The sequence below is a fragment of the Mercenaria mercenaria genome, chromosome 16, assembly GCF_021730395.1.
Source record: "Mercenaria mercenaria strain notata chromosome 16, MADL_Memer_1, whole genome shotgun sequence".
NCBI lineage: Eukaryota > Metazoa > Mollusca > Bivalvia > Venerida > Veneridae > Mercenaria > Mercenaria mercenaria.
This window is the reverse complement of record NC_069376.1, coordinates 39,977,398-39,992,775: the sequence shown is the minus strand read 5'-3', so window position 1 is coordinate 39,992,775 and position 15,378 is coordinate 39,977,398. Positions and strand designations below refer to the sequence as shown.

General features: G+C 37.2%; 1 protein-coding gene across 1 annotated transcript in view; it reads right to left on the bottom strand.

Moving 5' to 3' along the window:
* LOC123540435 (uncharacterized) overlaps window positions 1–15,378 on the bottom strand; it is an 80,694-nt gene that overhangs the window by 32,310 nt on the left and 33,006 nt on the right. Inside the window, exons 16-19 of the mRNA XM_045325464.2 lie at window positions 8,058–8,232; window positions 3,899–4,032; window positions 2,791–2,968; window positions 59–189 (exon numbers count right to left, since the gene is read on the bottom strand). Of these exons, the coding sequence (XP_045181399.2) occupies window positions 59–189; window positions 2,791–2,968; window positions 3,899–4,032; window positions 8,058–8,232 (618 nt within the window). The remainder of the gene's footprint in view (window positions 1–58; window positions 190–2,790; window positions 2,969–3,898; window positions 4,033–8,057; window positions 8,233–15,378) is intronic.

The following is a 15,378-nucleotide window of genomic DNA, read 5'->3' as shown; positions in this document are numbered from 1 at the left end:
AAAAACTACTAACAATTTATACACAAAGCTGCAAGTAATGTTTTCAGTACATTAATACCTCATCATAAATGTCTACAGTGAAATCTTCAGTAATGCTTGTAAATGTATCAGTGCAAGTTACAGTTACTGGTACCGAGGAATCCACGTCGTAATTCAGATCATTTGCAGCCAGTATCCAAATCTCAAAATCTGAAAAGGAACTTTGTTACTTTGATTAACGATTCGGCGTATGAATCTGGAATAAGTATTCTCCTAACGTTCGTTTGAATATCGGGCAAGTGTAATGTTTACTTGCTATAAAACAGCTGACATAATTAAGGAAGTGGATCTGTAAAAACAATCGGCAATTTTAGTACAATTACGTATTAACAACCGGACAATGCCGAAGTCGCATACGGATCATGCGTAATCTAACGGAAAGTGCCGATTGTCATTACCGGACCACTACCTTAATTAGTCCAATCAAACAGAATTTCTTTTTAGTGACAGAAGTCATTTTCCAAATACATCTATTATGCTTTTTTAGTGCTTTGGTGAATACATGACTTCACACTACACATGTAAGCACCAGGGTTTCAATAATACCATTTCAAAGTCATTAAGTGATAGAAGTATTTAGTACTTTCGCAATTTATATAATAATGCATCACATGAAAATGTTAACCGTTTCATCATTCGCGTGCAATTCCAAATTTGAAATTAATCTTCCAACTTTTATTTGATATGTATTTTTGGAATGTCCGTATTTTTTTTTTTTAGATCTACTAGTACTGAAGAATCTAGGTACGCATTTGCAACAGGGAGCCAAAATGTAGTCCTTGGTGGCTAGAGATTATTTATAGTCATTCGTTTGCAATATTGGTCAAGTGTGAGGTTGTCTAAATAATGAGACCTCGGGTAGACCGATTTTACATTCTGATATTTCACGTTGTCTACCTTCGACCAGTCAAAAAAAATATAACGATATTCAACTCTTGAGTACAATTATTTGGACTGAGTGTGAGGTTGCCTTGCAATAAAATACAGATGGTACTGCAAAGCAAAACTAGATGCCCACGGGCAATATGTCGAGCCTGCCAGCTGTCAAAAGGACTAGGAGTTGCACATAACACCCTGTCTCATTGAGGCAAACATTTATGCCAAATAAAAAATGATTGCAAAAAGTTACAATATAAGTTATTTATAGTAACAACAAAGGGAAGTAAATCTTTAAAAAAAATCTAAGTCCACACAAAAATCGTTACCAATAGAGATAGGTCAAACTACACCTCAAAATTGGATGTAACATGCATATTGTACTACAGAAAAGTGGTCTTGACCAGTAATAAAAAAGTTACAATATAAGCTATTTAAAGTAACAACAAAGGGAAGTAATTCTAGGTTCTTGCACATGACACTCCGTCTCATGATGGTGAACAATTGTGCCAAGTTACATCAAAATCCCTCCATGCATGAAAAGGAAATGCTCTGGACAAAGTCATTCTTGTATCTGACCTTTGACCTCTAAGTGTGACCTTGACCTTAGATCTAGGGTCCTGGTTCTTGCGCATGACATTCCGTCACATAGTTGTGAACATTTGTGCCAAGTTACATCAAAATCCCTCCATGCATGAAGAAGAAATGCTCCGGACAAAGTCATTATTGAATTTAACCTTTGACCTCCAAGTGTGACCTTGACCTTTAAGATAGGAACCTGCGGTTTGCGCACGACACTCCGTCTTATTGAGATTAACATTCATGCCAAATATAAACGAGATTGCTCCATGCATGTCAAAGTTATGGTCCGGACAAACAAATCCGGACGGACGCACGCACGGACGCACTGACGCACACACACACGCACGCACATACACCGAACAGCCATTTGGACAACTATGTCTTCGCTTCCGCAAGCGGGCTCGACAAAAACGAACTTGACAAACACTTCTGAAATTAATTTTTCAAATCCCTCAAGTCACCAAACAATGTTTAACAAACTTTTACTATGTGAAAGCTTTGTAATTGATACAACATAACTGCAAAACGACAACTATTGCCAGCAGGAACTTCACAGGTATCACTCACGTATCTATCAGTAAGTTTAAAGTACTTTGGGAATCATCATTCAAAAGAAATAAAAACTGCATTTAACTCTTAAATTTAGGTTAGTTTGGGTTAAAGTTGAATGACATTTGCGCCACTGACGCAGACGTATCTGTAAGTTGGTTTCAAATATCAATTTCTAACATGCTAAAAATGTGTGTTATCACTCAGTGTTTAACATGTAAATTAAGCATTTTGCTTTGAACAAAAAAGTCCAACATTTTTGCATTATAGTAAAACACAAGATTGATAAATAATATATCTGGAATGCCTATAATTGTAGGGGGCACCAAGGCCAAGTACTTCAAATCACTTGCCCCTCATCCATGTGGGTTCGAGCCGCCCAACTAGGGACGGTGAATTCTTAATGTGAGGAAGTGTCGGTGTCGGTGTGACGTTAAACCCATCAAAAATAAAACAAAGACAAAGCCTATAATTGTAATAATAATTGAGCCACACCATGAGAAAACCAACATAGTGCGTTTGCGACCAGCATGGATCCAGACCAGACTGCGCGGATCAGCCTGCGCATCCGCGCAGTCTGGTCAGGATCCATGCTGTTCGCTAACGGTTTCTCTAATTGCAATAGGCTTTGAAAGCGAACAGCATGAATCCTGACCAGACTGCGCGGATGCGCAGGCTGTCTGGATCATGCTGGTCGCAAACGCACTATGTTGGTTTTCTCATGGCGCGGCTCATATGATTTACCAGGTGGTGTTCCTTGGATGTCAAAATCATCGTCATATGGAGCGGTTGCGGTATACGAACACGTAATTGTTGCCGTCGGTGAGTCCGTGACGGAGAAGCTGTGTAGAAGGGTATCAGTGTCAGTAGCATCCGATATGGCCGGCGACAGTGTAGCTGGCATATCAACAAACACAGGAGGCTAAATGAAAAGTGATAGTTTGTGTAGTTGTTCGTAAAAGTTGCTGATTTAAGAGAATGGTTCCGTAAGAAATATCGAAAAATTACGTATTCTCAAAATGCGATTTCGGCATTCTGCGGCTTTTTACACAAAGTAATCTTTTACATCCGAAGACTGCCGAATTGCCGAACGAGAGGGCAAAATATTCAAATGGCAAGATTATTTAAATATCAGAATGCTAAATTTTCATTTTTGGTTTAGTACAAATCACACGTAATTGTACATGTAGAAGTCGTTAGCGGTAGACAGTTTCCGATTTTACAGATATGGTTTGATGAAGTAATTAAATCTGTATACAATCCGATACCTGTTGATGTCTTGTTCATAAATTAATCCTTCACTAGGCTTTGGATACTTTAAGTTTGAGGTAAGATTTTTTACTATCAGCTGGCAACCTGATCGTTTTACACATTTATGTAAATGCTGCTTGCTATGTGACTTGTGAAGACCACCCTATCGGGCCTCCTGTGGTATTTGTATACAGTTTTGACTGAATAACGAATAGTTGGATGACACTAATTGCAAATAAAAAGGTGGAGTCGGTGTTTTCGACCCTTGAAGAACGAGATCTCATTCTTTATAAATGTGGTGACTGCCTTCTACCAGCTTCGTGTTGGCGTTCTTGCACGAGCGCCAAGGTAAAAAAAATTTTAGATTTCCTCGTTGTGGCGCATCGTTGTATTTGGCTCGTCAGAACGATATATCAAAACGTGTCAGAAAGAAAAGAAAATATTTAAAGCGCACCGGTCACGGCTACGGTTTAATCAGCACGTTAACGCACCAGAAGGAAACATTTTGTCTTTTCACTTTCACGTCAAAGCCGGAACGCCATCACAACGCTGGCAGAAATCAGCCACCATACATAACAGAAAACGAAAAGGTCTTACATACCGTGTTGGTGAGAGGCACAGTTACTATGCCACTGACTGTATTTGCAGCTTCGTCGTCATCACACAATATCTCTACTTCATAAGGTGCAGATGCCGCCTCCAACGTCGTTCCGCTAATTGGTTTCACGTCAATATCTATGTAAAAGTTTTTATATGGAAACTATTTTTAAAGCCATGGCAAGAGATATTAACAGAATTGAATACATAAAATAAAGAGAAAAGACAATGTACTTTGAAACCCAAAGAGGAAATATCACACTAACTTATTCCAACTGTTTGTATCTTTATAATCTTATTTCTGTTTCAAACAAAAAGTTTCCAAATTAGATGTAGTAGTCCTCTACAAGTTTCAATTTTAACATGGCAAGAAATTTTACCCCTTGATGTCAGGAATTACGACAAAAGCGAAGCGACAAAAAATGATAGCTCTCTCTATGGTAACATGCGAGATTTCTAATGAAACTTTACTACCAAATAAAAAAAGTGTCCTTCCGGCAAGTGCATTGAGCGTTTAGCACGCTTTTTCCTTGTATCAACAAGCGTCTACGCAACACACCGAACCTCAAAGTTTCTCACATTATATACAAAGTAATGACTATTGGGTTGCTTTTGTGCCATATCAATTATAACAATTTCTAGTTTAAAATATCAAATTTGCATCTGTTACGGCTAGCTGAATGATGTTGAAAGGTGAACTGCACCAACTGAATGAAAACAAAGGAATAAAGTGGTAAACACGAGTAATTTCCCATCTAGACAGGGCCGTGTGCATTGCGAACATATGATATTTAGCGGAAGTGCAGTAGCTTGACAACTGTAAGATTTCGAAGACAAGGAGGAATCACGGGTACTGAGTGTTTTTAAGTTCTTGGGGGAATAGTAGCAGAGCTCATCTTGGTGCGAAAGTGGGGGGGGGGGGGGGGGGGGGTAATCACGCTATAACGACTTAAATGGGGGAAAGTTTGAGTCGTAATACAAACAGTATCCCTCACAAATATGTGACACACTTTCTAGAAGGTGACTTAAAAGCAAAGTGTTCATAATGATGAATTTACAACTTTAATTCGCATGTCGATTCCCGATTTAGACAGTGCCTTATTTTATATTAGTTCTGTTTGGTGAAAATGTTTAAGTTTCTAATAGTTAGCCACAAAGTGGTATTTGCGCATTTTGGTACAGAGTTCCTGTCAGAATCATTTGTATATTTTATATATTGATAACGTAACACATAAGCACATATAGTGCTTGACTCCCTTTTCATGCTATCATTGCTATAATTATATTTGAATTGCTGTAAATAATAGGATTTGGGTCATATATTGATGATTTGGGTTAATTACAGTGTTAGCTGGATCCCAGCATCACACATTCAATTGTATACAATAGTTAAAGGGAACAAGATATTTGTTAGAGCAAGTACTCGTCGTAAAATACTATGTATAAATTTTGACCAATCAGAAACAAGTTCTATAAATAGCACCAATCAAAGCTCACGTCTGCTAAGGTAAAAATAGGTAGATGGATGACGGAGAGATCATTCTGTATTCAGCGATCGGAGAAGACACATCGAGGATTCAACTGAATTTATCCCAGTACCTTGATAGGGAAGTTATTGCAACTACCCTGACAGGGCGGATAAATTATTAAAAAGAAGACGTTTGAAGTTCATAGGAGTTTTACCTTAACGGTAGTTGAATGCTATAGACGATAGTAAATACAGGCTGAGCCTCGGAAAGCTGAGACAGAGACCCAGAGTTTGGTAATCTACTGAGATAGTAGGAGAGTTCCAGCTTATAGACGGTTCAGCGTTATTAGCGAAGTACAACCAAGGCATCGGGGATATACCTATATGGTAGTTGAATGTTACATGTGATCAGCATCCAGAAGTCAGGGCAATCATAAAGAGTTGCAACTTCAATTAAGAGGACAGAGGCCGAGTATCTATGCGATAGGACTCGTATGTTGTTGATTCAAAGACATTGTCTGACGGGAACTTCAACAAAAAGACCAGTCAAGTATAGAGTCTCCACCCTATAGGAGTTTGAGAATTATTGTTAATTGAAGATTGTTAGTTTAAAACATATAGTGATTTGCCTGATCCCTGAAATTATTTAGCTCCTAATAGAAATCATTTACGAATCGTTGGTATACGAATCATTTAGTCAAGGTAGCCAGGGGAAAATTCTATATATGAGATATTTGGTCTCACCACATCTACGTTTTAACAAAGGACATTCTACATCGTTTGTCAGCTAGTCTAAGACATAGTCACCTTAGCGATTGGACCCAATTCATTGTTCAAGATACTAAAGGCGTAGGCACTTCCCAAGGTCATATAACTCGTATCCTGACAGTTCCAAATTAGGCTGAATTGGGAATACAAAGGAGACAACGCTTTCTGGGACTGCACTGCCAAAATGAGTTTCACATTTACACAACTAAGGTAAATCGAATGCTTATTTAAAACAGAAGTGTTTCAGCATTCACAGTATAGGTACTAGTTCATCTGAACTCGCAATGGCGGCCATGACATTTGCGGCCACTCGCTACCCTTCAGTAAATTATATCGTTCTTCGAAGTGCACCATCTGGAGGAATTCTAAGAAGAGTTTTGCTGACTCATTGCGTTGCTGCGTTGCTACGGCGAAAACACAAAAATACATGGCAATTCCCAGGCGCCAAAATCCGCGGACGTGACAAGATATTCCGTCACTTTTTAGTCCTCGAAATGTTTTTTCTTCTTCTCATTTTCACCCTGTCAAGACGCCAGCCAAACTCCTAATGATATATGTACTGGACAGAGCATTTGCCAAAGATAATCTGGTGAAATGTGACTAGAACTATCGTTTATCTTTCTTGGGCATGTGAACTAAAAGACATACATGTAGTAAGGATTTTTTCCACTGGGGATGAAAAAAGTCATCACGTATGGAATTATCTACGCACATAGCGATTGGTCGCTAAAGCTCACGACAATCATTCACACTGTGTGTTCATGTAATCTAGAACGTACGCTTTTTGTTATTATATAATGAAATATCAAAGTATTAGTAATACAGTTTTACGTTATGTGTGTACATATGTAATGCATTTTGGTAATGTTGTGTCCAACATATTTTGGTCACTACCACAACGCAGTACCAAAATGCTTAAGTACCACTTTGGTGTAAGTACCATTAATGGTGTTGACATAACTTCTGCTGAATCCCTTTGACAAAAAATCTACTGCGTTAGTCACATTGTAAAATGTACTGTAAGTGTGTAAGATATTGTATGTTCTTTACTGGTCACTTAAAAATATCAACTAAAGGATATGGATTTATTATTTTTGTTATTTTCTGTACATTTGTTTTATAAATGATATTGTGGGTCTAGGTATTATTTCTGCCAGCTTCGAGGCACCAAGCGGTAAGTCAGAAGTACACATTTTGATGTTTTTGTACAGGCATCGAGACGAAAATATGAGGTATGAAATGCGCCGTTTGCAGTGTGTTGAATATGTTGCCATTTCGTTATGGTATATTGTCAGAGTTCGTCTTCTTCTGACGTCTGCGCATACAAGCTAATGTGGCGACACGAAATATCTCGCCATTTTGTTATGGTGCTCGCACTGTCATGCCATCTCAGAACGGGCAGAAATCAGCCACAATAATAATTTCTTTTAAAGACCCACTACAACCTAAAGACCTACTTTTCTTCCCCACAAATTTTCATAAAAACATTTTGATAGTTCAGGTATGATACAGCTATACTACAAGAGGGCATGTTGACAGTTTAGGCCCTTCCTGAATAAACGTGTTTTCGCAACTTCATCTACTAACTTATTCAGTCAGTCTCATTTAGAAAATACATGTATTTAAACATGAATGTATAAAAAAATAGATAAATAACTCTTACATTACAATGCAGAAACAAAGTATGGTCTTAACGTAATAAAATACGTCATGTACTTTGTATACCGCCAAATTTATTCAATAAAATGCTAGGAAATCAAACACATTGGCTTGGCTTTATATATACCACTGTCAGTTTGTAATTATCTCATTCTTTGGTGCAAATCAGGCATATTTACCATCCTGAAAACACAAAAGAATACAGTTATTCCGAGGTGGGTCTTTAATTTATGCAAAAAAGCCTTTTAAACAAAACTTTATCACATACTTGGTGCTGTTCCCGTTAACTGGAATAGCACGTCATTTGGTGCTGTGATACTACATGTTATGCCAGCAACATCGTTAGCATCAGTGACTGTAAAGGAAGCAAGCGTAGGTTCTGCTGCCTGGACACCATCAGGTATTGCCGTCGCCGTCACATCCAAGCCTGTCAGTGTCGGCTGCTACAATATTTAAAAAAAAATGAGTCAGTAACACAGTGCTAACTTGTTCTCCTCGAGCTATTGGCAAATTCCATATTTGAACAAGTGAAACAGGAAGTGCTAATCTGTCACAGAGTGTTGGAAATCTGGTTTGCGGTCTATAAAATACACGAGCGCGGCCAGTAAAGTAAACGTGTAATTTCTTTCTTTCAGAGGTCATACAAGTATATATATTGAAAACAAAACGACTAACGATTAGGTTACTTAATTATGCAGTTTGCACCAATATGATTAATTTTCGGAAAATCTGGATATGTTTCTTTCAGTTGCAGCAAGGAAGCGAACCTAACTCGACAAGGGAACAGCCTTGGTCTAGCAACACCAAATTCGGTCAAATTGACGCCCTAACCCAAACCGGATTGCTCAGTTAAAAAAACTGATACTGGTATATCTCATTTTTATTGAATGACATTGCCTATATGATGTACAGACACGTGCCTAAACAGTCTTTCCCAAACAGACATATCTTCTTCTGGAAACTAAATATTGTCAATACCTTATATATATTTTTATAAAATGAACTGGTAATATTCGTTAGCACTTGCCTTCAAGTGTTGTAATCTAAAAATCAAGAAGGCCAAGATGGCCCTAGGTCGCTCACCTGAGTAACACACCATAACACTTTAAACATGTTTGACCTAGTGTATTCATGGAGACAAATATTCTGACCAATTTTCATTAAGATTAGACTTTGAGTGTAAACAAGCGTTTTCTTTTATTTGACCTAGTGTTCTAGTTTTTGACCCCACATAACCCAGATTAGAATTCATCCAAGATACCATGAAAACAAACATTCTAACAAAGTTTCGGGAAGATTGGAGCAAAAAAGTGGCCCCTAGAGTGTAAACAAGCTTTTCCTTTGATTTGACCTAGCGACCTAGTTTTTAACCCCACGTGACCCCGATTCGAAATCATTCAAGACTTCATGATAAACATTCTGACCAAGTTTTATTAAGATAGAATAAAAAATGTGGCTCCTAGAGTGTAAATAAGCTTTTTCTTTGATTTGACCTGGTGACCTAGTTTTTTGACCCCATGTGACCCAGATATAAACTCGTCCGAGATGTCATAGAGACAAACATTCTGACTAAGTTTCATGCACATCAAATGAAAAATGCAGTCCCTATTGCATACACAAGGTTTTTCTTTGATAAGTTCATGTGACCTAGTTTTTGATCCAAGATAACCCAGATTCAAACTTGACCTAGATTTTATCAAGAAAATCATTCTGATCAAATTTCATGAATATCCAGTCAAAAATGCAGCCCCTATTGCGCACACACAGTTTTCCTTTGATTTGACTGGGTGACCTAGATTTTAACCCCAGATGACCCATATTCAAACTTAACCTAGATTTTATTAATACAAACATTCTGACCAATTCTCATTTGTTTCAAATTTACAATGTGGTCTCTAGAGTGTTACAAGATTTTCGTTTTATCTGGCCTAGTGACCTAGTTTTTGACCTCACATAATACAGATTCAAACTTGGCATAAAGATTATCAAGATAAAAATTCTGACTAAGTTTGATGAAGATAGGGTCATAAAAGTGGCCTCTAGAGTGTTGGCAAGTTTTTCCTTTGATTTGACGTGGTGACCTAGTTTTTGACCCAACATATCCCAAATTCGAACTTATCATGACAAACATTGTGCCCAATTCTCAAACTGTGGACTTTAGAGTATTAATAAGATTTTCCTTTGATCTGGCCTACTGACCTAGTTTTTAATCCCACATGACCCAGTTTCAAATTTGATCTAGAGATCATCAAGACAAACATTCTGACCAAGTTTCATAAAGATTTGGTCACAACTGTGGCCCCTAGAGTGTTAACAAGCTTTTCCTTTGATTTGATCGGGTGACCTAGTTTTTGACCTCACATGACCCAAATTCAAACTTGACGTAGAAGTCATCAAGACAAACATTCTGACTAGGTTTCATGAAGATAGTATCATAAATGTGGCCTCTAGTATGTTAACAATCTTTTCCTTTGATTTGACTGGGTGACCTAGTTTTTGAATCCCATATGACTCAGATTCAAACTTAAAGTAGAGGCCATCAAGACAAACATTCTGACCAAGTTTCATGAAGATAGAGTCATAAATGTGGCTTCTAGCGTGTTGACAAGCTTTTCCTTTGATTTGATCGGGTGACCTAGTTTTTGACCCCACATGACCCAGATTCGAACTGGACGTAGAGATCATCAAGATAAACATTCTGAATAGGTTTCATGAAGCTAGAGTCATAAATGTGGCTTCTAGAGTGTTTCGAACTTAACCTATAAGTTATCATGACAAATATTCTGGACCACTCTCATGAGTTTCAAATTTAAACTGTGGACTCTAGAGTATAAACAAAATTTTCCTTTGATCTGGCCTACTGACCTAGTTTTTAACCCCACATGACCCAGTTTCAAATTTGACCTAGAGATCACCAAGACAAACATTCTGACCAAGTTTCAGAAAGATTGGGTCACAACTGTGGCCTCTGGAGTGTTAACAAGGCAAATGTTGACGCACGACGCATGATGCACGACGGACGCCGGACAATGACCGGTCACAATAGCTCACCTTGAGCACTTCGTACTCAGGTGAGCTAATAACTTAGTTTAAATTTCTTATTTCCTTTTCATTTTACCATTAATCAATTAGAATATCATATTTCAAATTATAGACTTATACATAAGTATGTTTTGTGAAAAATTTATGTTAAATATATTGATAGGAAATTGTATTATCTTTCTATATAAATGTGGGAATTTTATGATGCAGTAGTGTGTACAAATGTTACCCTACGGCTGGTGTTACGTGATCGTATAGAATATTGTTCCTTCGCGTTGTGTCTTTGGTGGGTAATCAAGAGTTCATATGTATGTGAAACGAGAAGAGATGGAAAATAAACAAACACACTGTCGGTTTTATATAATGTATTAATTGTTAACTAGAATATGCAGAAATAATCACACGCGAGCCTCTCTCTGTATCAACGTATATACAAGTCAAACTAGATGAAACAGTTAATAGTAATATAATCCCAAAATGTCTTTCAATACAGCACACCCTGACGCAGAATTGCTGGCTGGGAAAATAATGTGTGTACTCTACAGGTATCTATCTAACAGTGCGCGCCACAGTACCGTGGGCTTTGGGTTTTATAACAACTGTGTGACCTTTGACTGTCTAGACATGAGGACATAGTTATTATTAGCTTCTTTCTAAATATATGTTTGACCAATGCCCATATACCTGTGTGACCGGTTAAGGTATTTCATGTATAAACTGAAATGTACGAATATACATGAAAGATGGAATGCTAGATATTATAATGACCTGGGTAAACGTTAAAGTATAACATTCGCCCCTTTCTAGAAAAAAAGGATTAAATCATATTTAATTGATTTAATGCTTTTAACTTAAATGCAAAAACAGCAATCAAAAATCTGATCAAAAATCTAAATGCTAGAGTAGGAGCAACAAAAATAATTAAACGGTAAGCAAACGCCTTAAACCATTAAATAAGTATTTGACTACTATAAATTTTATGCTGAGTGCACATAGGGTAAAATTACAAGTAAGCGCTATGCGAATATTTGACAATAATATTTCGACAAAGTTTTGCCGGGGGTTAATTATCAGTTCTGAAATATGCTTGATTAACTTAGCTAATAAAAATATTAAGGTAACCTAACAACAAAAATGAGAGAGTATTTAAATAAAAATACAATCCACGCGAGTTATTTTTTTTTCTTATTTTACAAAATAATCCACGCGATTTATTTTTCTTCATCTGTGTCCATCGGTCTTCTTGGTAGTGGTGAGTAGTTGAAGTGGCCTAGAAGTGGTGACTAGTTGGATCTCGAACTTGACCAAGGACTAAGGGCTTACATTCTGTCGACCCTGCCATATATCTGCCTGATATATCCGTCACAGGGGTTTACGATACTCATTGCCTTAGGAATAATATGTAGATAAACCAATATGGTGTTATAACGTGTCGTTATAACATATGTTTGCATGGAGTAATCATATAAAAGTTGAACCAAAGTTCAATAGTAATTTGGTTGTGCTTGGAGATGTTATCGTTACATAGCTAAAGTCCTGTTGCTGCATTTGTAACTATAATGTACAAGTATTGTCCACATTCCAGATAACTAATGTATCGTACTTTTAGACGTCGTAAATGTTAACTGGAGGAAGAAAACGCACTTAGATGAAAATACAGATAAACTGCGAGAGAGTGTCCATCACTTATGAGGCATCGTCGCTGACTAAAATTATTTACATGTCATGTCCATCGCATTATGTACAAGCATTGCGCTTGTTAAAAGTTCAAATCATATAGTAACACAAGTTCATATAGAATATACGTAATCCACAATTGTAACTCAAATATCACTATGTACAGAATATATCAGTCATATAAATTCATGTCGACATTATTTTTCGTCCACGTCTGGATACAATTTGACGTAATCTTTTCCAGCTGTTGGAGCGGAAGCCTCAATCGACTTTGGATTGTGATCAGGATATTTTCCTTAGCCGAGGGGTCGGCAGCATCCGCTTCTTCCAAGCAACCATGTAGTCAGATTTATTATTGCCTTTACTTCCAGAATTTCGGCGAAGCCAACCCTTAAGTACCTTAAGGTTAACAAATTTGCAACATATGAACATACTGATCCCCAAAATTAAAAGTACTACTAAGATTATTGCAACATAAACCCAGAAAGGTAATCCTCCCTCTTCAGGCATTTCGACCTCCCTTAAATTTGCCAATTCATTTATTAAAGAGGGCATTGGAATCTCTGGTAGACTCTTAAGGTGTTCAGGTAGTTCCTGTTTTGTAAAGTTTGGTAATTTTGTTACAAAATCACCCCACAGGATCTCTGTACTGATATTAAAACTTGAGGTTATAAGACGAACTGTTTCGTCTGTTATTTGTCGGTGAAGGTCAAAGCTAGAGTGAGCCGTTAAAGTAAGGTAATCACCTTTCGCTATACAACCTCGTTGTAACTTAGTGATGCCCGCAGGCGGTGATAGAATCAATGGACTCGAAGTTACTCCTCTAACATCTTGACAAGTGAGAGATAACCTTACTGCATGGTCAGTGATAAATAACCAAATACCTGGGGTTATCTGCGTCGCAAGTGGTAGGCGAACATTTGGCATGACTATCCTGTTGCAATAAGTATTTATCTCTTTACGATTTTGTAAATATAAATGAACCATACATTGTTTTGACATTTGTATGGAGTACAGGGCGGACTTTACCTCGCAATAACCTAGGGCCTTATTTGAGCAGCTGGCCAGTTCACTGTCAGTCAGAACGGCATATCGTGTCATATCTGTATTAAATGCAATTCCTGTGCCCTCAAGTTGGTATTTTGCAAGTAGTGGTTGTGTGTTTGGTGTTCGAGAGCTGTTACTTTGTATTGCGATGGGCATGTTTATCACTTTATATATGTTAAACCGCTCATACTGTTCAAGTACAGGGACATGCAAAATAATAATTATTTTGTTGGCCACTAACATTCCAGTACAGAGCATATTTTGGTAATAAGACCACAGTTGAGTGTTTTCATCATACGGTAGTTGTAACATTGGCGGTAAATTAGATCGAATTTCAGATAGTATTGATGCGAGAGAAACTGGCTCAATAATTGCTGGTGCGAGATGAGACAGTGCAACGGCATCTAACTGTATTTCAAGGTGTTCATACAAGCTAAGGCCACGTGAAATTAGTTCCTTGAAGTTTTGAATCAGGTTTGATAGTTGAAGGTATGTTTGTACAAATTCTGTGAATTTAACTAATTCTTTGTGAATATTTTTCTTCGAAATTAGACAAATCTGTGTGTAACTGTTCCATGGATGTAAGGATTTGATTAATTGTTTCAACGATTTTCAGACACACCTTGTTTTCGTAACATTGAGTACTGTTAAACTTTCATCGAGTACATGCAGAATTGTTTCTTGAGTTCCTGCCAGTTTTGCAACATTTCGCCTAACAGCATTTATTTGATCATCCGTACTCACGCCAAATAATCCGTGAAATAATGAGCCAATAAATGGAAGCAATGATCGCTTATTCCTAATGAATTTGTTGTTATTGAATTTAGAGCGCAATTTTAAATAAGTGTACTTAAGTCGACTCAGTTCCTGTTCTAAACTTTTTAGTGTAAGCACGAAGTTCGGATTTGTCTTAATAGCGTCATATTTTAATATGGTTTGCCTAATAATTCTTTTCGATCTTATCAGCATCTTCAGAAATGTTAGTGATAAATTGGTCATAGGGATCTAAGTCTAGAGTGAGTGCTAATTTCCATGCACTACGGGTGAAAGTAACCTGATTACTTTTCATAAACACCACGTTATCTCTTAACGTGATAGTATTGGCTTCGGGAAATATGGCAAGCAAAAGTGCAATATATATCTGAATAATCATAATGATGACCTGAAACGACAAACGAATTGTGTTGTCAGCTATTGGTTTCACAAGGATATCATTATACAGTGAATTTAACATAAACTGGTCTATGTTGATTTTGAGTCAAGATATCAAAGACAATCCGCGGCCGTCTTCACAAGTTAATTCGCCTAAGGCAGTATATTCATGTAAATAATGTCATTACAATACTGTATAAAGTTTATACATTGCAGTCGAATTTGACTACTAAAATTACAATAAGTGTGGCTATATACTCTTATGTATATAAACGCCATTGTCTTACTTTGACCTGTGAGTCAAATGGAAAATAAAATCATAAACATAATATTTTTATATATATACAAAATTACATCTGAAGCCTTCCTACAACATTTTTGCTAGAGCGTTAAGTAGGTTCTTAAACTGAGCATTTTTGTCATTTACATCGGGTGACTGGTTCGTGAAATCTGAACAAGCTGTCTGAATATCACCTCCAGGCGATTTGATCTGTCTTATTTCAGCAGTAGTTTTACACTGCGACAGTGAAGGTTTAATTTCCGGATCATTTAACATGTTAACTTCCATGGGAGATTCGCTTGTAGAGTTTTCATTTTCTGAAGAGTATGGTGTATCGGTCGGGACATTAGTTATTGATTTATTGCGTTTAGATTGCACTTGTTTCTTAAGC